Genomic DNA, 19,339 nt, shown 5'->3' with positions numbered 1-19,339 from the left:
AAGAAGCACTGGACGTCGAGACGAGCCTCTTAGAAACCTCTCACCAACCACAGCGGACTCATTGCTGCTCGTGGTGCTCTTTTTCCCACGGACTGGAGTTCGAGACTGGGGTGGAGACTAGCCATTTCGAGTCCGTCAAACGACACTCGTGATAGGTTGCAGCAATGGTGGACGATGGTAGCGAGGATGGCGTCTTGAGGGTGCGATTCAGACCCTTTATCACCTAAAAACTGACTAATAAGTGTTACAGATGTGGTAGTAGTTCGAGAGGAGGCAGCTATGCTAAGTTCCAGCCCGTGATGGCATCGCAGTTGATTTGAGGTGTCACCAATGTGGCTGCATTAGTTGAGTAATCGGCTGCTTCTATGCATCAGGTAAGCCACAGGGTCTTCCAACACTAAAAACACCGCATTACCCAATCTCAGAGTGGATGGTTGCAAGCATCCATCCTTCGTGCGGCCGTTACCACCGTGAGATGTTTCGCCCTTGAGGCCTTTGACAGACTCAGCCTGAGGAGCAAAATGGACCGTTTTCACCCCGCTCGTTGGTATAGAATGCAAATGCCGTCCTCTTCGCCTCGTGGGCAACGCCATCACTCCAGATCTACTCTTCCCCTTATACTACCATCTACTGACGCGCTGGCGCCGCTTCTAATGTGATTCACTTACTGCAAGTATTTGTACTTCTCAACGTCTTATTTGGCTGTCTTTAGCCATGGCGCAGATTACCCATTCTACCGTTCGTGAGCTTCGATTTGTCGCCGTCAGCGGCCAGAAGGCCCATCCGACCACAGACAAGAAAGAGCGCAGCTCGGTGCGTGCCTTCGTGATGCGAGATTACCTGAGACAGAAGAGCGATCCCACGTCGAAGTTTACCCCTGCCAACGTCGGCGAGCGTATGACTTCGCACATCTCACGATTTCGATCCGCCAGACCTTCTTCGACGGTGAAGCCCAGGAAGCGAAGAATGGTAGCCACTCGTGATCGCAGGTCAGAGGGAAAGCCCAAAGGCCAGCGATTGATCGTCCCAGCGCCTGCCGAATCGCACGAGGAACGTTCACGGACCTCACGGCTGCATGATCTAGACTCGCTAGATCCCTTCAGCACGCTCGATGTTGATCTCGCCGGACCGCAGACCCAAAGTCTTCTCCAATACTATCAGACTTCTTTCTGGGCCAACTCGTTTGCTTGCAATCCCGAGGCGAGGTGGATTTCTGTAGCACTAATGGACCCAGCCATCATCCACGCAACATTGAGTTTGGTAGCAATCCACCGAAGGGATTGCTTCTCGATGGACCTGACCAAGGTCTACTTCAAACACCGGGGCGAAGCCATGCAGATCGTTGCACGGAGACTGAGCAATCTGCAGGAATCTCTGAGTGACGAGACGATTGGGGCGGTCGCGCTTCTCTCCAGCTCCGACAACCACTTTGACTGGCCGTCGGACACCCAAACAACCCATTCACGGGGTCTGGGCCATTTGATTTCCATGCGTGGTGGCATGGAGACGTTAAACTCGAACAGGCACATTCAAAGGGTGGTCGGATGGGCGGATTTGCTGCAATCCGCGATGCATGGGACAAAACTTCGCACCCAGATGCCCGCCGTGGTGGAGGAAGCGTCAGCTGAAGGCCTGATTCCCGATAATGACAGCGAAAAAGAGGAGCCAATGGCATCGTCAAGCATTGTCTTGCAGGATCTCCCTCAAGAAATAGGAGACGTGCTGCGACAGCTCCGCATTTTGTCGTCTGTAAAGACAAACCTCCTCGAGGATCGCCAACAACAAATGTGTCGAACCTTTAGCAACCTCCTCTGGAAACTCGAGTATTCCATACTAGATGAGCCGCAGAGTCCGACCAGCACCGCCGATCACAGGCAAGGGGATGCACTCAGTCAAGAGAAGCTGGTGGGAAAGGTGGTGGGCATCGCTACGCTGATTTTCTCCTATCTGACTCTCCGGGATCTTGCTGCACCGATCCTCTACCTCAGGCTGAGCGGTCGGTTGAGGGCTTATGTATCCGCGATCATGACTCCTCTGCAGCGACTACCAAAACACGTGGAACCAGCAACACCTGAGGGTCAGCTCCTAGGCGATGAGTTTTTGGGCGACAGCCAGCTCGCCATACTCTTGTGGTCGCTTTATCTCGGTTGGCGTGGGTCACAAAACGACGTCAAGCACCGGACCTGGTTTGCAGATCAAGTTGCACAGCTTTGCTGGAGGCACGGAATCCTGTCGCATGAGTCGATCAGGGGGAAGATCCAGAGCGTGATCCCCCAGGCGGAAGACTTATTGAAAATTCAAGAGGGGTTCTGGGACGAAGTAGAAGATATCATATGGACAGAGATGATCTCTCTGCAGTAGTACGACGAGAGCATTCCATAGTTGAATGAAAGTGTGTGCTGAATAGATACTGGATACTACGTCGGTGATTTACGCGCTCTTCCCCACAAATCGCGCTGCCACGTCTGGACGTTTTGTCGCGTATTATTAATATTATGTCCCTCGCGAGACAAAATAGTGTCCACCTTGAATCTCAACCAACCTGGTATTGTTCGCGACATCGCACCCCTTTTTCTCGTGCAGGCTACTTTCACAATGGCTCGAGGACGACAGCAGCCTAGCGAGCCATCCGACTTCGAAAAGCAACGACTCGCGAACATTGCTGAGCGAGACGCCCTCCTTAAAAAGCTGACGCAAGAAGCGCAGCAAGCGGGCCTCTATTCCAATGCGCCGTCGGCCGGCACGCAACATGGCCAGAAGCGAACCTCCAAGCCCAAGGGCCCACCGGCCAAACGAGTGAAGAAGGAGGCTGTGGAAGTCGTCCCTCGTCGCACATCCTCCCGATTGGCGGGTATCCAAGCGGACAGCGAAGTTGCGCGGCAGAAAGCAGAGGTGCAATACGAACAACAAAGGGAGGTCGAGAGGCAGAAGAGACAACGTGTCACGGGCGACCTCAACTTCGCGACCGATGGGACGGGTCTGATTGGCACGGACGTGATCCTCAAGGGCGTCGCCAAACCGTACGAGCGCACCTTTGACGAACAGGATGTGCGGGCGACGACGGACAAGGACCTCAAGGCGCTGCGGGAGAAGATGAGCGCGTTGGCACTGTGGGATCAATGGGAGCCGAACCGCATCAAGATCACGCCGGAGAGGATATACACTATGGCGTTTCACCCGACGACGTCAAAGCCCATCGTCTTTGCCGGCGACAAGCTCGGGACACTGGGAATCGTGGACGCCTCGCAGCAAGGAGGCACGAACGTCAAAGAGGAAGAAGCAGGGGACGACGATGAAGAAGCACAGGAGGAGGCACAGTCCGATCCGCAAATCACGCATATCAAACCCCATACTCGCACCATCACCGCGATGCACAGCCACCCATCAAAACCCCAGACTCTCTACACATCCTCGTATGACTCCTCGATCCGGGCGACCGACCTCTCCAAATCGGTGGCGGTGGAGGTGTACGGCCCCTCGGATCGAGAAGAGGACGAGCCCATCTCCGGCGTCGACATGTCCGCAACGGACCCGCACACGTTGTATTTTACCACTCTGAACGGCGCGTTTGGCCGGCACGACACGCGCCAGCCGCCTTCTGCGTGCGAGCTGTTTCAGCTGTCGGAGAAGAAGATCGGCGGGTTCAGCCTACATCCCCTGCTTCCGCACTACGTGGCCACGGCGTCCCTCGATCGGTACATGCGGCTGTGGGATCTGCGCAAAGTGACCAAGAAGCTGCCCACGCTGGTGGGCGAGCACGAGTCGAGACTAAGTGTCAGTCATGCGGCGTTCAATACCGCCGGGCAAGTGGCGACCACGAGCTACGACGACACGATTAAGATCCATTCGTTTGGCGTGGGGAAGCATGCGAAGAAGGGGGCACAGGCGCTGGAGGGCATGAGCTCCTGGGCAGCCGGCTTTCAGCTGGAGGAAGAAGCCATGAAGCCGGAGGTCGTGGTGCGGCATAACAACCAGACGTGAGTTTTGGGACGGTTGTGTTCTTGCACACGTTATACTGACAGCATGCGTCTCCTCCACAGGGGTCGATGGACGACCATCCTCAAACCACGTTGGCAGACATATCCCGAAGACGACATCCAGAAGCTGGTGGTGGGGAACATGAACCGGTAAGGACGCCCTCGTTGTTGACCTCTGTCGCTTTCCTCTCCGATGGAACCTCGTTTCTTATATTCCGGGCAGATTTGTCGACGTCTACGCCGCCAATGGGGATCAACTTGCGCAACTTGGCGGCGAAGGTATCACCGCTGTCCCGGCGGTAGCCGTCTTCCACTCTTCCAAGGCCTGGATTGCTGGGGGTACGTCGAGTGGGAAACTGTGTTTGTGGATGTAGATCCCAGCATATCATATACCGAGGACCGTCTGTCGTCTCGCGAGTACCTCGTACTGTACGAGGTACTCGGTACCACTTCGGAGAAAACGACTCTTAGGCCTTTTGTTATCCACCGTACCTCGTACTGTGCCCATTAACAGAGTGCAGAGTTTTGGACCAGTAAAGGGAGGGTATTCTCGCGAACCCTCAGGGGCAGACATTGCTAAAATGAAGCATTGGACCACTGCCAGAACGGTTCGGGTGATTTCTTTTGGCTTCTTTCTTCCTTTTGGTTCAGGAGCAAGTCGCCCGATCTGGGACGCTAGTCGATGGCGTCACTGGGCGGCTTGATGTGGTGACTTGGTGACTTGGTGGCCGGCGTCAGTGCTCCCTGCCCACACCGCGCTGCGCGTAGCCGGCGTCCCACCCGCATTGTGGATGAACAGTAAAACAATTGGATTGTCTGGGAGGGCCTGAGTAACAGCGTAATCTCATCGATATGCCTCACCGCACCACACCACACATTTTATATTTTTGGACGATGAACATACGATCGAGAAAAGGTAAGCTGAGTGTGGTGGACCCGTGCCTCTCTTCCTGTTCCTCCTCCTCCACACGCACCTAACTGATCGATAGGTATCGAGCAAGGTTTGTCTTAGTAGGCGAGCCCAATCTCGGCTGGCCGTTGAGAGCCACCATGTCGCTCGTCCAATACTGATCATGAGCCAAGGACCTAACGGAGGTGTTTGTGGCAAATCTAGGTTGGCGCTGTCCCGTCTAGCAGACAGAATCTGGCAGTGTCTGGCCAGCCCAAAGGCCTCAAGCCTTGACCAAGCCTCACCAGTCTGTCGCTGGTGAGTGGCGTCAGCTGTGAGCCTGTGACTGAGGCAGGACTAAGGAAACATTATTTGTAGGGTGGGATTCCCCTGCAGCTGGTGTCATCCATCCCATCCTCTCGTTACCCCGGTGTGCCGCCCATTCGATCGCAAAGTCACAACAACAGCAATAACAACAACAACAACAACACCCACCAGAGCGAGGCCACGCGGGTACTGTCGTTGATTTGAAGGCCGTTGGGTTCGCTCGTTACCCGACGACTGCTGTGTTCTGGTTATTCCATGTCCTGAGTCGGGTTCCTGCGTCGTCGTCGTTGGATCGACACTCGGTCTTATCGCCCTCATCAACTCGCTTCCCGAACTCTTCTTCGTCCACCACGACCTAGTTCGTTTTGTCAAAGTCAACTTTCATCAACCAAGTCAGAAAGCCATGGGGCCCAGTCACCGTTACGATCTCGTCAAAAACCATGACGAATCCGATATCAAGGACGAGAAGGACGAGCCTCAGCTGCCCACACCACCCACATCGGTAACCTGGTGGAAGATTCTGCTCGGCGTCTTCTGTCTCTTGGCTAGTGCCGGTATCGGTGCGACACTCGCACTCGTGCTTCGTCCCTTGCCCCAGCAGTCGAGCAGCCCTGCTGCCACCGGCACAGCAGCGCCCGCGATTATCAGTGCCTCGAGCGCCATCGCCAGCTCCAGCAGCACCTCACGCGTCGACCTCCCCCTCCCCACGCGCCCCGTCGACTCGGTGGAGGACAAAGTGGAAGACGCCGACGGTTTGGACGGCGAGATTCTCGACTGCGGATACAGTCCCGAAGAGGCGCGCGCCAAGGGCTGCGTGTACGACGTGATGATGCAAGACTGGGTGCCGGAGCCGTGCTACGACGCCGTGCTAACGGAGCGCTACCTCGCACAGGGCAACTGGACGTGGTACGCCGACGCCGAGGGCAAGGTGGTGCTGACGGACGAGGAGATGCGCAAGGGCGAGCACGGCGCCGCCTGGATGTCGTCTAGCTACCACCAGGCCCACTGCATCTTCTCGTGGGACAAGACGGTGCGCGCCCTGCGCAACAACCGGCCCATCAGCCAGGAACTCCTGTCCTACGACCACGTCCTGCACTGCAGCCACCAGACCCTCAACGGTGCCGAGGTCGACGAGAGCATCGGCGTGCGGGCGCCCACCAACTACGCCAAATGTGCGCTGTACGATACGTGGAAGTACAACTGGATCCCCGACAGGCATTCTTCCACGACAGATTGATGTGTTCTTACTATTATCTATTTTAATATACCAATCGATCGATGTACGCATGCACGGCGAAGCGGTCCATAGCAGAAATTCCAATACATATATAACATACTTATATACCAGACCAGAACAAACCAGGCCAGACCAGTCCAGTCCATCCTACCTTCCTCCAAGAATCATTAGGGTCCGTACTCGAAGAATTGATAGCCATTGCCCAAGGCAAGAAGGAATGTGTGGGAAGGAAGGTATCTTTTCCCTACAAGGCTTCCGAATTGCACAACTCTCCTCGAGTTAGTGATGGCTCGGCCATTGAGAGGGGACACGATATACGTATATATGGATATGTATATATATTCTCAGTCGGCTGTTTCAATAACACCCCACCACATGAGCCCTTCCGGCTCCCTCTTCTTCCTTTGCCTTGGTCGCATATCATATTATAACGTTACTATTACAGCAACCTCCGTCAATGAATCAATCAACTAACCCCCTTCTAACAAACAAGCCGTACAAGCCTATTGTCGTCGTCGTCGTCGTCTTTGGTACCGAGATCGAAAGTAAAAGCCAGAAGGGGGAAAAGAGGATGGGGGAAGTGAGCTCTCGTGTGTGTGTGTGTGTGTGTGTGTGTGTGTGTGTGTGTGTGTGTATCTCTCTCTCTCTCTTTCTCTCCCTCTATCTATATCCGTACGAGTTCGGGACGTGAATACGAGCTTTGAGCATTTTGGCAAGGGTCTTGTCTTCTGGATCTTCTTCTTGACTTCCTTGATCTCTCCGTCTCTCTAAATATAGTGTGATTCTTCAGCGGGGAGATGATAGAAAAGCAACAGTCTTGCCACACACACACACATGTCCCACTCCATACTCTGTATACCCAGGAAAGGTAGGTATTGATTGACCCGTTCCCCCGAAGACCAAACTCGGGGGGGTCAAAATTCCATCTCGTAGTCCGCGTCGTTCGGCCTGTCCAACACCTCGAACGGCGCGTCCTGCATGTCCCAATCGACGTCGCGACGGTGAGGCGCCATCCTCTCGCCCCGGTCTCCGGCTCCGGCTTCAGCTCCTCGCCCTCCTGCCCCCAAAGACGCTTCCAACCGCGCAATCTCCCGCTCCGCCATGCGCCCGGCCTCCTCGAGCGCGCGGAGCACGGTGCCCAGCAGCGCCTCGAGCTTCAAGTCGCGCAGCACCTCCTCGTACCGCCGGACCTTGGCTGGGTCCCATTCCTCCTCGACCCGCGCGGCGCCCCGGAACGAGTCCGCCGGCCGCGACTCGACGTCCTTCCACTTGTTGCGGAACTCCTTGGCCACGCCGATGTACGCGCGCGCGGGACCCGTGCCCAGCACCCCGTGCAGCGGGTTCGCCGCGTGGTCGAGCGCCGCCAGCACGTTGGCGTGGAAGCGGTGCGCCGCGCCCTGGAAGGACAGCGAGTCGCCGATGATGGGCTTCGAGAGAGGGGGGGTTCTGCCGTGGGCGACGTGTGGCTTGGATGCCATACCCGTCTTGTCATCATCATCATTACCATCATTGTCCGCCGTTCGAACTCCTGCTGTCGCGGAAGCAGTAATCACAATCCCCCACACGCCCAGGAGACAGACAAGCCCCCGCTCCAGCAGGGTGTAGAACTCGTAAAAGTCGATCTTGAACTGCCGCTCCGCGTCTACGGGGTCAATGATCAGGTCGTACGGGCCTAGCGTCGCCTGAGGCCCTGACGCAACCCATTCTTCGTCTCCAAGACTGCCGTTCGTGTGCTGCTGCTGCTGCTGCTGCTGCTGCCGTTGGCTCTGGTGCTCCTGGGCCAGACTGAGCGCGCGGTGCGACCAGTGCGTCAAACTGTTGGCTTTCCACGCCAGGCGCCGGAACAGGCGGCGAAACCGCTGCAGCTCGGCCTGGCGGGTGAGATAGCGTCGCTGCTGCGCCGAGCTGGCGGGTTCCGACAATGGTGTGGCCGTCGGCAAAGGTAGTTGTTGCTGTTGTTGTTCTTGTTGTGGCTGTTGTGGCTGCTGCTGCCACGGCACCTTACGAGGTGAGGGCGTTCTTCGAGTCCAGGCCTGCGTCTGCGATGCCCTCTCGCGACGGACATCGGGACTCGCCCATTTCGAAGCGGTCAGGTCGAGATTCTGCATGAGGTTGTGAAGTGGCCGTCCGAAAGGAAATCATGATCCTGACTTGGTCAAAAAGGACAAAGTGGCGGGGAATGGGTCGTAGCCTCGACTTCACTGCGTCTTTCTGCATTCACGATAGAATGGGCACATTTTTGACTACAGTTACAGTAACAGGGACAGAAAAATACTCTTCCAGCAAAACAAATTACAAGATTGGATTGGGTGTATCAACATAGTGCGCGTCCATCATTGACTGCATAAAGCCTGATTCCAATCGTCCCATCGCCGTGTCGACCGGACCATACAGATGCCATCATAACCCAATGCCAATAACATTTCATGTGCTTCACCAATTATTCCATGCTATCGAATAAAACTGGTTCCCTTCAACCAACGGTACTGCTGAATCAATGACTAGTGCTGTCCCTCGTCCCCCGCCCCTGCCGATCTCTCCTGCCGCCGTGACTGACCCTGCCGGTGATGTCTTGCCAGGTCGCATCAAACCGTCTGCCCGTGCTTGCTAAGAGACCTTCCTCTTCTTCTTCAAGCTCGTCTTCCTCCGAATCTGGGTCGGACAACTTCGGCGTGCGGAACAGGAGAACAATGAAGCCAAGCAGGAATATTCCGAGAAAGACAAACTGGGCCCAGAAATCGATCACCCCAAAGAAGGGGAAGTTGACTGTCACTCGGTTGAGGAACGTGGACACCACAGAGGGAGTGCAGACATTCCTCGCAGCAGGATTGTCGGTGGACTCGGTACACGACACAATGTGCTGCGGATGATCGGTACAGTCAGGCTGTTCCCCAGGGTGCTTGGGCGGGTGGTCGCAGAACGTCTGAGGGCCAAAGGTGGCGTATTGCGGAGCCACCATCATTGCGATTGAGTAGTTGATGGCCAGTGTCATGAGCGTGAGCATGACCGTGGCCACCAACAATGCCTGTGGCGACGTATGAGCTTTTCGGATTCGAAAGATGGTGATCCACAAGACCCGGATGCCAATGGTCGCAATGCCGAGGATGCTCGCGCTGAAGAACAGCATCACGATCAGCATGAAGATGACATAGTCGATGGGGAACACTTTGGCCGACAGGACCAGGACCCAGTTGACCGGTTGGAAGATGCTGATGTGTGCGAGCAGATAACCGCAGTGCTGTTTGCAGATCGAGTTCTTAGCCTTGTCAATCCCCGTGATGAGCATGCTGGCAAAAATCAACAGTACAATCACCACCAATAGAAGCCCTAGGATGAGCTTGATGGGCCGCAAAATGGCGCCCAGCTTGATCCAAATCTTCCAGAAAATATTTTGATCTTTACCTGAGGATTCCTCGGCGAGCCGCTGGTGACGGCGAAGAGTACGCTCCTCACGAACAAGCGCGTCCAGTTCTCTCTGATCTTTGGAGGACAGGCCATCGGGATTGCCCTGTGCGCGGCCCTCCAGCTGTCGCTGCCTCTCGAGATTGCTTTCCAATTGAGAGGCGGTGGATTCGCTCAACGCCGGCGCCGAGACACTGGGCGCCGACTTGATTAGGGTGAGAGGCAGAAGCGCGAGCCCGGCGGCCGTGTAGAAGCAGTAGATGACGGTGCCGATCGTGATCAAGAGGCCGAGCGCAAACGTCAAGGCGCGTTCGCCGTGGTTTTCGGCCAGCAATTTCTTGAAAAAATCGAGGTCGAAATGAGCTCCCTCTCTGTGGCGAGCGACCGGGACGAAGAAGCCCACGAGGAACAGCGCAACGCAGAGGAAGACGAAGGCGAGAGTGTATTTGAAAGCAGCCCAGAATCGGGAGCCGAATGTTTGCGTGCCCTCCTCTTGGGCGACTTCATCATATTCTTCGTACCAGAAATAGGTGAAAGGAATGACGAGCAGGCACAGAAGCGCATCGAGCGAGTAGAGGAGATAGTAGACGATGCGCAGGGTAAAGGTGATATTGTCGACCTTCTCTTGGGTGGCCCAATCCTTCCGTTGGCCCAACTTTGAGCTTGTGGTACTGGAGACCAGCGCAACGTCGACCGGGAGCAGGAGGACGGTTGCCAGGAGACATGTGATGGTAAAAATGCAGACCGTGGTGACGAACATGGACCGTTCGCGATGTGTCTGGTAGAGGTAGACGAAGAGGCTGGCGATGGAGAGGAGAAGGACCACGGCGATGGCGTAGACGACCCAGATCAAGGTGATTTGGATATAACCGGCCGCTGCCAGGGTCGTGTAACCGGGCTCATCGAGCCCAGTCATTGTCAAGGGAGAGAGCTGCATGGTGATGTCCTGACGACCTGGGGGTTGGTTATGGCTTTGTGGGATCGCACGGCGTCATCTCAGACCAGCTGGATGGGATGCGAAGAAGATGCAGTGAAATGATCAAGGTAAGAGGAGTGGGCAGTAGTGTATGTAGTGCGGGAGTCAGGCGCACTGGTGACCTCAGAGCGGGAGGAGTCGTCGCAGTGTCGCAGTGTCACAGCGTAACGCAGCTTTAAAGATGTGCAGCTCTTCGTCGTCATAGCTGCCCACTTGGTGTTTGTCTTTCTGAATTCGGACTAGTGGCATATCGGCGGCTGGTCACGTGCTATGCCAAAATATCAAACCCGTGTCGTGACTTTGTCCTCTTCGTGTCTCCAGCCGCTCTACAAGACATGTCCATCTCGACACTTTTCCTTCAGCCCGTCGCTCTTCGGTGATGGGACTATCAAATACAGCACTAGGACAAGCTCATGGAGATGCCAGGAAGTGAATAGGGCTGCTCTTGGCACTCACCAACCACCTGTCACCTCCTGTTCTCCGGTCCCAAATCCCAGGATGCAGTGCTACTCCGAGCTTATCCCGCCTTCGGGCGTCACCCACGCCCTCTCACTCTCGTTCACCTCATCTAACGCCGATAACCTGATCGTTGCGCGGACGTCTCTGCTCCAGGTCTTCCAGTGCAAGCAGGTCAACGCCGGCCAGGACACGAGACTGGTCTTGGTCGCCGAATACAGCTTGGCAGGGACAGTCACCTCCTTAGGCAAGGTCAAGATCGCCGACTCGAAAAGTGGAGGGGATGTCGTCCTCATTGCTCTTCGCGACGCTAAGCTGAGCCTGGTCGAATGGGACCCCGAGTTGCATAGCATATCTACTCTGTCAATACATTTCTACGAGCATCATGATCTCCAGTCTGCTCCGTGGCAACCTGATCTCGCCGATTGCGTCAGCCATCTGACGATTGACCCATCAAGTAGATGCGCCGCCTTCAATTTCGGCGTCAGTAATCTTGCTATCATTCCTTTCCACCAGGCCGCAGACGATCTCGCTATTGACGATTCGGACGACCTGGACGGGGAGGACAAGGAAAAACCTCTGCAAACAGAACAAGCCGATGGGCAGACTCACGGGCCCCCAACGCCCTACAGCCCATCATTTGTTCTGCCTCTGACGGTTCTTGATCCTGGGTTACTCCATCCTATTGATATTGCTTTCCTCCATGAGTATCGCGACCCTACCATCGGGATACTGTACTCAACCGCTGCTCGCTCTTCGAACATGAGCCCAGAACGGCGGGATGTCACAATATACGCCGTCTACGCCCTGGATCTCGACCAAAAGGCGTCAACCACTTTGCAATCGGTCCAAAAGCTTCCCAATGACCTCTATCGGATCATTGCTCTTCCTTTACCCATTGGCGGCGCCTTACTGGTTGGTGGCAACGAGCTGATTCATGTCGATCAAGGAGGCAAATCGAGCGCTATGGCCGTCAACGAATTGGCGAGGGAGGCGTCTTCGTTTACCATGGCTGACCATTCCGAGGCTCGTCTAAAGCTGGAAGGCTGTCAGGTCGAGCACTTGGGAAATGCAAACGGTGACATGCTCATCATTTTGAAGACGGGAGAACTTGCCGTCCTGACGTTCCGGATGGACGGTCGTTCCGTCTCTGGGATGACGCTTCGTCGACTCGGAGAGGCACAAGCACACAGTCTGTTCATGGGGGCAGCGTCGTGCACGGCAAATCTCGGACCCAACCGCCTCTTCGTCGGCAGCGAAGAAGCCGACTCAGTCTTGCTGGCGACGGAGAAGAAGGCGCCCCAATTGAAGCGAATCCGTTCCCGAGCGCAAATACAGGCCAGTGAAGCCGAACCGCAGGACGACGACGATGAAGAAGATGGTTATGACGATGACGATGATCTCTATGCCGACATGATCGACGGTCACAACGGCCATGTGTCAAGCGACCTGGGCGGCCAGCACTTTCGACCGGTCGATCGACTTGCATGTTTAGCCCCGGTCAATGATCTTGCCTTCGGCACGCTGGGCAAACGAAAACGTGATGATGCCGATGAACCGGGCCGGCCTGATTCACGACAGCGCGAACTCGTCTGTGCGTATGGGCGAGGCAATGTCGGTGGGGTCGCCTTTATCCGTCGACAGCTGGAGCCGGAGGTCACGCGCCGAATAAAGTACGACGATGCCACTGGGATCTGGTGCTTCAGTTCCAACGGAAAAAATCAGAAGGAGAGGGAAAAGAATGTGGGGTCTCGATTCGATAACCTCGTTTTGGTCTCGCAGATGACTCCAGACGGCGCCGGGAAATCGACCTTGTTTTCACTGGCTGCCGACGGCCTGGTCCCGATCGCCGACACGGACTTTGATGAGTCGGCTGGATCTACCATATCTGTCTTCAAGCTGAGCTTGACAAACCACACGGTCCAAGTGCTCGCCACAGAAGTTCGTGTATACGATGCCAACTTCGGTCTCTCCCAGATATTCCCTGTCGTGGATGAGGAAGAAGGGCAGATGGCGCGGGCAGTCAGCGCCACTTTTGCCGAACCATATCTCGTCCTCGTCAAAGACGACGGAAACGTGACGTTACTCCAAGCCGATAGAGCCGGTGAATTGGATGAAGTTGAAGTTTCCTCATCCCTCAAAGACAAGTCTGTCCGGTCAGCGTCGCTCTATCAGGACACTAGCGATTTCTTCCAGACATCGAGATTCTATCAAGGTGCTGGAGGAGCGTCACGGGGGCCGGTCCTCGCATTGTTGACCGCTGAAGGGCACTTTTGTCTACTGTCACTGCCAAACACCGCCCTTGAAGTATTTCAATGTGACAGCCTACCTTTCCTTCCCACATATCTCATGCAAGGCCTCCAATTGCCAAAACATTGGAGGAACAAGGACGACCTCGCGGAAACGCTCCTCGTCGACCTGGGGGATGCCATCGATTCCCGGCCGTACTTGATCGCCCGCAACACGACGGGAGACGTCATTCTTTATGAGCCTTTTGCAGATCCGGAGGTGGTGGGGAGCTTCAAGTTCAAGAAAGTCTCCACCAAGCCCGCCGAAGCACCTGAAGATCAAGTTGAGGAAGAAGGTGAAGAGACGTCGTTCCGGCAGATGCAAGTCATCCAGGATCTGGCTGGCCGCGCTTCTGTCTTCATCCCGGGATTGCAGCCAATGTTGATTCTGCGCGAAGCGTCCACGATGCCTCGCGTTTACGAGTTAGGTTTGCAAAATATCAAATCGATGAGCACCGCCCACCTTGATAACTGCCACAACGGCTTTGTGTTCATTGACGAATCAGACGGCCTCTGTTTCTCTCGGCTTCCTCCATCATTGATGCTGGGGCACTCCGACTGGGTCATCAAGCGCGTCCCGCTCGGACAGAATATCACCTTTGTCAGCTACTGTGCCCCCACGAACTCCTACGTCCTTGCCGCAAACCACACCGTAGACTTCCAACTTCCCCAAGACGATGAATGGCATCCTGCATGGCAAGACGAAGCCACGACCTTCTTCCCAACCACCCTGCAATCTACCCTTCAGCTCGTGAGCTCGACAAGCCATCGAGTCATAAGCCAGCATCACTTCGACGTCTCTGAACGGATACTTTCCCTGAAGACGCTCAGCCTCGAAGTTTCCGAGGAGACCCACGAACGCAAAGACCTGATCGTCGTGGGTACGGGTCTGGTGAAGGGCGAAGATGTCACCACGCGAGGAAATTTGTATATCTTCGACGTGGTTGACGTCGTTCCCGAGCCAGATGTGCCCGAAACGGATCTCAAACTCAAGCTCATAACACGAGAAGATTTGCGTGGTGCGGTCTCTGCGATCACGGGTGTGGGGTCTCAGGGATTCCTTTTGGCTGCGCAAGGCCAGAAGAGCATGGTCCGAGGGTTGAAGGAGGACATGTCCATCCTGCCTGTCGCGTTCTTGGATATGCGATACTACGTGCACGTCGCCAAGGAGCTTCCAGGTACCGGTCTATGCATTTTGGGAGACGCCTTTTCGGGGCTATGGTTGGTGGGATACTCGGAGGAACCGTACAAGCTGCAGATTCTGGGTCGTGACCTAGAAAACCCGGCTGTGCTCGCCGCCGAGTTCTTGCCAGACGGGAAACAACTATACCTCATCTCCTCGGATGAGGATGGCACGTTGAGGGTGTTGCAGTATGACCCGGAAAACCCAAAGACGGAGCGAGGAACCAAGTTATTGTTGAGAAGCACATTTCACACCGGAGCGGTGCCGACAACCATGACACTGATTCCGCCATCGTCATCCAATACATCCACCAGCAGCAACATGGACTCTGACGAGATGGACGTCGAGGATGACAACGTCGCCAATCCCCAGCGGCATCCTTCTCAGATCCTCATCGCCACGCAATCCGGCTCGCTCGCGCTCTTCACTCCTCTCCGCGAGAGCACGTACCGCCGTCTCTCCACGCTGCAGAACACCATCATCGCCACCCTCGACCACCAGCCTGCGAGCCTCAACCCACGGGCGTATCGCCAGGTGGAAACTGACGGCATCGGTGGTCGCGGCGTGATCGACGGAGACCTGGTGAGGAGGTGGTGGGAGACGAGCACACAGCAACGCGTCAACAGTGCTGACAAGGTCGGCGGGAGTATCTGGGAGCTCCGAGGCGACCTGGCCATGATCGATGGCGGTAACATTGGGCTTTAGCCAGTTAGCCAGGCAGGCAAGCAGCCAACGTGGACTTTGGGATGGTGCATGGTGAGGGATGAAGGGACATGAGATGACATGGACGGAGGTGATTTCTAATCGCAACCGTGAGTCTTTTGTGTGCTCTATCTACGCTGCTTTGCAGGAATGGGGAGATGAATTGATTGTTTAAGTTCTATAGAATGCCCGAAGGAGGCGGCTATCTATCTCTTTGGGATGCCCAGGCACGTGATGCATTCTCACGTGCCATGGTGAGCCCACAACAACCTCCCTGCTTGCTTTCCTCGTTCTTCCATGCTTCCTCTTGGTGCATTCATTGTACACTGGATATATATATATATCCCAAAGCACCACGGCGAGATTTATCATTTCCACCCACACGAGCATAAGGGAGAAATTGCGGTACCTTGTCACTCCCCTTCCATCTGTTCTCTTGGCATTCGGATTCACCAACCGAGTGAGGTTCATCTTCTACTCTACCAGAGGAAGATTCAAGTTGAACCAGAGAGGCAAGGCCATTGAGACATAAAAAGGACATTCTCTGCCACACAATGGTGATCATGTGCTCGACCATGATTCTCCATACACACACACATCACCCAACTCTCGTCCCACCAAAATCTGCGTGATGGCCAAGGATGCTTTCTCCTCCCTCGGACGTGGTGTGATGATCTGGTTATGTACCCAACAGGCAAATGTACCAACCATTAACCAAGGCACAACGTACGTGCATACAGTATGTCATGGCGTGTCGTTACCTAGGTTTGTTTGTTTTGTTTCTATTTCCTGCTCTTCTGTCCCCCTCTCTCCCTTTTCTGCTCACTCACTCTCTCCATCTCGACCGAGTGCGTGCGGGCGTACGTCTTCACCATTCGCGCCTGATGTACTTCTAGCTAGCCTCTGTTACTCATCCTCCCGCTGCTACAAGCTTATTGTGGTCGACTCACCATCATGGTGCTCGGCATGAACAACACCCCGTCCGCCAGCACGCGGCGCGTCGGGGTCATGACCAGCGGAGGAGACTCACAGGGCATGAACGGCATGGTCAGGGCGGTGGTCCGCATGTCGATCCACATGGGATGCGAGGCCTACGCCATTCTAGAAGGCTACCAGGGCCTCGTGCGAGGCGGGGACGCCATCAAGCGCATGTACTGGGACGACGTCCGCGGCTACCTCTCACTCGGGGGCACCTTGATCGGCACGAAACGTTGCCGCGAGTTCTTTGAAAGGGCCGGCCGGCTCAAAGCTGCGAAGAACTTGATCGTCAAGGGTATCTCAGGACTCATCATCTGCGGCGGTGACGGCAGTCTGACCGGCGCCGACAAGTTCAGATCTGAATGGCCAAGCTTGCTGGACGAGCTGGTCCAGACAAGACAGCTCACACCCACCCAAGTCGAGCCGTACCGACACCTCAACATCTGCGGCCTCGTCGGGTCCATCGACAACGACTTCTCCGGCACCGACGCCACGATCGGCTGCTACTCGTCGCTCGACCGGATCTGCGAGATGGTGGACGCCGTCTTCGACACCGCGGCGTCGCACATGCGCGGCTTTGTCATCGAGGTCATGGGCCGGAACTGCGGCTGGCTGGCGCTGATGGCCTCGATCGCCACGGGCGCCGACTACGTCTTCATCCCGGAGAAGCCACCGGGCCCGGACTGGGTGGAGGAGATGTGCGAGATCGTGACCAGCCACCGCACGCTGGGCAAGCGCCGCACCATCATCATCATCTCCGAGGGCGCCCAGGACGTCGAGCTCAACCGCATCACGGCCGACCAGGTCGTGGCGGTCCTGACCGAAAAACTCGACCTCGACACCCGCAAGACCGTGCTGGGTCACATCCAGCGCGGCGGCCTCCCGTCCTACTACGACCGCTGGCTCGCGACCCTGCAGGGCGTCGAGGCCGTCAAGGCGCTGCTCGAAGCCACGCCCGACACGCCGTCGCCGGTGATCACGGTGTGCGAGAACAAGATCTTGCGGTCCGACCTGCAGGAGTGCGTCCGTCTGACAAAATCCGCGGCGGCGGCGGTCAAAGCGAAAGATTGGGCCAAGGCCATGAAGCTGCGCGACGTCGAGTTCAAGGACTACTTTGACTACTACAAACTCACCACGTCCACGACCGAAGAGAGGCCGCGTCTGCGACTGCCCAAGGAAAAGCACATGCGGATCGCCATTATCCATATCGGTGCCCCTGCGGCTGGCATGAACCCGGCGACTCGAGCCGCCGTGGCTTACTGCCTTTCTCGCGGCCACACGCCCGTGGCGATACACAATGGGTTCCCTGGATTGCAGAGGCACCACGACGACAAACCGATCGGCTCAGTGCGAGAACTCAGCTGGATCGATGTCGATGACTGGGTGAACCAGGGCGGGTCAGAGCTGGGCACTAACCGCAGTCTGCCGAGCGAAGATCTCGCGACGACGGCCTATTGCTTCGACCTGTATAAATTCGACGCCCTCTTCTTGATTGGAGGCTTCGAGGCCTTTACGTCGGCCAGCCAGATCAGGAACAACCGCGACCGGTATCCTTCTTTCCGCATTCCCCTCCTCGTCCTGCCAGCCACCATCTCCAACAACGTCCCGGGGACCGAGTACTCGCTGGGGAGCGACACGTGCCTCAATACACTAGTCGGGTTCTGCGATGTGATCCGGCAATCGGCGTCGGCCTCCAGGAGAAGAGTCTTCGTCGTCGAGACGCAGGGTGGCAAGTCTGGCTATCTGGCGACCATGACGGGTCTCGCCGTCGGTGCTCTGGCCGTTTACACGCCAGAAGACGGCATCAACATGCACATGCTGTTGCGAGATATCGACTTTATCCGCGAAGACTTCCAGGACGACAAGGGCGCGTCGAGGGCTGGAAAGATCATCCTCCGCAATGAGCGCGCCAGTCAGACGTACACCACGCAAATGATCGCCGACGTGATCAACGTCGAGGCGCGGGGCAGATTCGACGCCCGCGCTGCAGTCCCCGCCCACTATCAGCAGGGCATGAAGCCGTCGCCCATTGACCGCATCCGATCGTTCAAGATGGCCATCAAGTGCATGCAATTCCTGGAAGACAACTTCGCTGGCAAAAGCCAGGAGGAAATCGACGCGAACCCGCTGAACGCGGCCATCATTGGCATCCAGGGGTCGGAGGCCGTCTTCAGCCCCATGGGCAGCGACCTCGGCTTGGAAGCCACGCAGACGGACTGGGGATTGCGTCGGCAGATCAACGAATATTGGCGGCCCGTCAAGGGGATCGTGGACATCCTCAGTGGCCGGCCCAACGACATGGATGGGGATGCCGAGTATCTCAACCTGCCTGGAACTCCAGGAGAAGCATTCAACTCCGTAGCCCCGAGTCGTGCAATCAGTCCTTTGCCACAAACTCTTTAGGCTGCTTCAGTGGGGGGAGTTCTCGACGGTAGCGAACGCTTGTGCTCTATAGGCCCTTGGCTCGTCAGAATGGGCATTTGTGCCAGGGTTGTTGGGGTCGATAGCACATGCGTGATCTTCATCATTGTTGAGTGTTTTCAAGGGGTAAAAGGGCCATGGCGACCGGCTCGGAGTTGATTGAGACCCAAGGTTAAGCGTATGGTGACGGGAGGAAAAACCGCGACGACAATGGCAGGCACAAGAAATAAAGAATGAGAAAAAAAAAGGGTTGCTCTCGATAACTCTGGAGATGCATTCACCTGGATGGTGCTGGCAGAGCAGGCAGACTAAATACAGGACTCGTTTCCAATGTTGCAAACTGGACAGTGCTTGTGCAATTGCGAAAACCGGGTATTCGTGTTCTGATGCTATTCAGCCGAGAAGCACGTTCCGCCATGCTCGTATAAGCCGGCAGAAAGGTGATAGATCGACAGCCCCGATCTGCTGGCGCAAGGTGAAGAGACCACTATGGACACACGGTT

General features: G+C 56.0%; 7 protein-coding genes across 7 annotated transcripts; 5 read left to right on the top strand and 2 right to left on the bottom strand.

Annotated features, from left to right (window-relative positions):
• Positions 1-714: 714 nt before the first annotated feature.
• AYL99_05342 (hypothetical protein) lies at positions 715-2,361 on the top strand (the record flags this gene model as incomplete). The annotated part of the gene is made up of 1 exon (XM_018836854.1): positions 715-2,361. One exon carries the CDS (start codon positions 715-717, stop codon positions 2,359-2,361), a length of 1,647 nt encoding a protein of 548 aa, XP_018693707.1.
• A 234-nt stretch (positions 2,362-2,595) lies between these two features.
• AYL99_05341 (hypothetical protein) lies at positions 2,596-4,351 on the top strand (the record flags this gene model as incomplete). Its single annotated transcript, XM_018836853.1, has 3 exons — positions 2,596-3,977; positions 4,041-4,127; positions 4,201-4,351. 3 exons carry the CDS (start codon positions 2,596-2,598, stop codon positions 4,349-4,351), a joined length of 1,620 nt encoding a protein of 539 aa, XP_018693706.1.
• A 1,245-nt stretch (positions 4,352-5,596) lies between these two features.
• AYL99_05340 (hypothetical protein) lies at positions 5,597-6,430 on the top strand (the record flags this gene model as incomplete). Its single annotated transcript, XM_018836852.1, has 1 exon — positions 5,597-6,430. The coding sequence occupies one exon, from the start codon at positions 5,597-5,599 to the stop codon at positions 6,428-6,430; it is 834 nt and encodes a 277-aa protein (XP_018693705.1).
• A 914-nt stretch (positions 6,431-7,344) lies between these two features.
• On the bottom strand, positions 7,345-8,538 carry AYL99_05339 (hypothetical protein; the record flags this gene model as incomplete). Its single annotated transcript, XM_018836851.1, has 1 exon — positions 7,345-8,538. The coding sequence occupies one exon, from the start codon at positions 8,536-8,538 to the stop codon at positions 7,345-7,347; it is 1,194 nt and encodes a 397-aa protein (XP_018693704.1).
• Positions 8,539-8,924: 386 nt separating this feature from the next.
• Positions 8,925-10,748, bottom strand: AYL99_05338 (hypothetical protein; the record flags this gene model as incomplete). Its single annotated transcript, XM_018836850.1, has 1 exon — positions 8,925-10,748. One exon carries the CDS (start codon positions 10,746-10,748, stop codon positions 8,925-8,927), a length of 1,824 nt encoding a protein of 607 aa, XP_018693703.1.
• Positions 10,749-11,306: 558 nt separating this feature from the next.
• Positions 11,307-15,440, top strand: AYL99_05337 (hypothetical protein; the record flags this gene model as incomplete). The annotated part of the gene is made up of 1 exon (XM_018836849.1): positions 11,307-15,440. The coding sequence occupies one exon, from the start codon at positions 11,307-11,309 to the stop codon at positions 15,438-15,440; it is 4,134 nt and encodes a 1,377-aa protein (XP_018693702.1).
• Positions 15,441-16,391: 951 nt separating this feature from the next.
• Positions 16,392-18,818, top strand: AYL99_05336 (6-phosphofructokinase; the record flags this gene model as incomplete). Its single annotated transcript, XM_018836848.1, has 1 exon — positions 16,392-18,818. The coding sequence occupies one exon, from the start codon at positions 16,392-16,394 to the stop codon at positions 18,816-18,818; it is 2,427 nt and encodes an 808-aa protein (XP_018693701.1).
• Between the last annotated feature and the right edge of the window lie 521 nt (positions 18,819-19,339).

This window comes from Fonsecaea erecta (genome assembly GCF_001651985.1).
Source record: "Fonsecaea erecta strain CBS 125763 chromosome Unknown Scaff4, whole genome shotgun sequence".
Taxonomy (NCBI): Eukaryota; Fungi; Ascomycota; class Eurotiomycetes; order Chaetothyriales; family Herpotrichiellaceae; genus Fonsecaea; species Fonsecaea erecta.
Note: the sequence above shows the minus strand (reverse complement) of the source record. Positions and strands in the feature narration are given on the sequence as shown.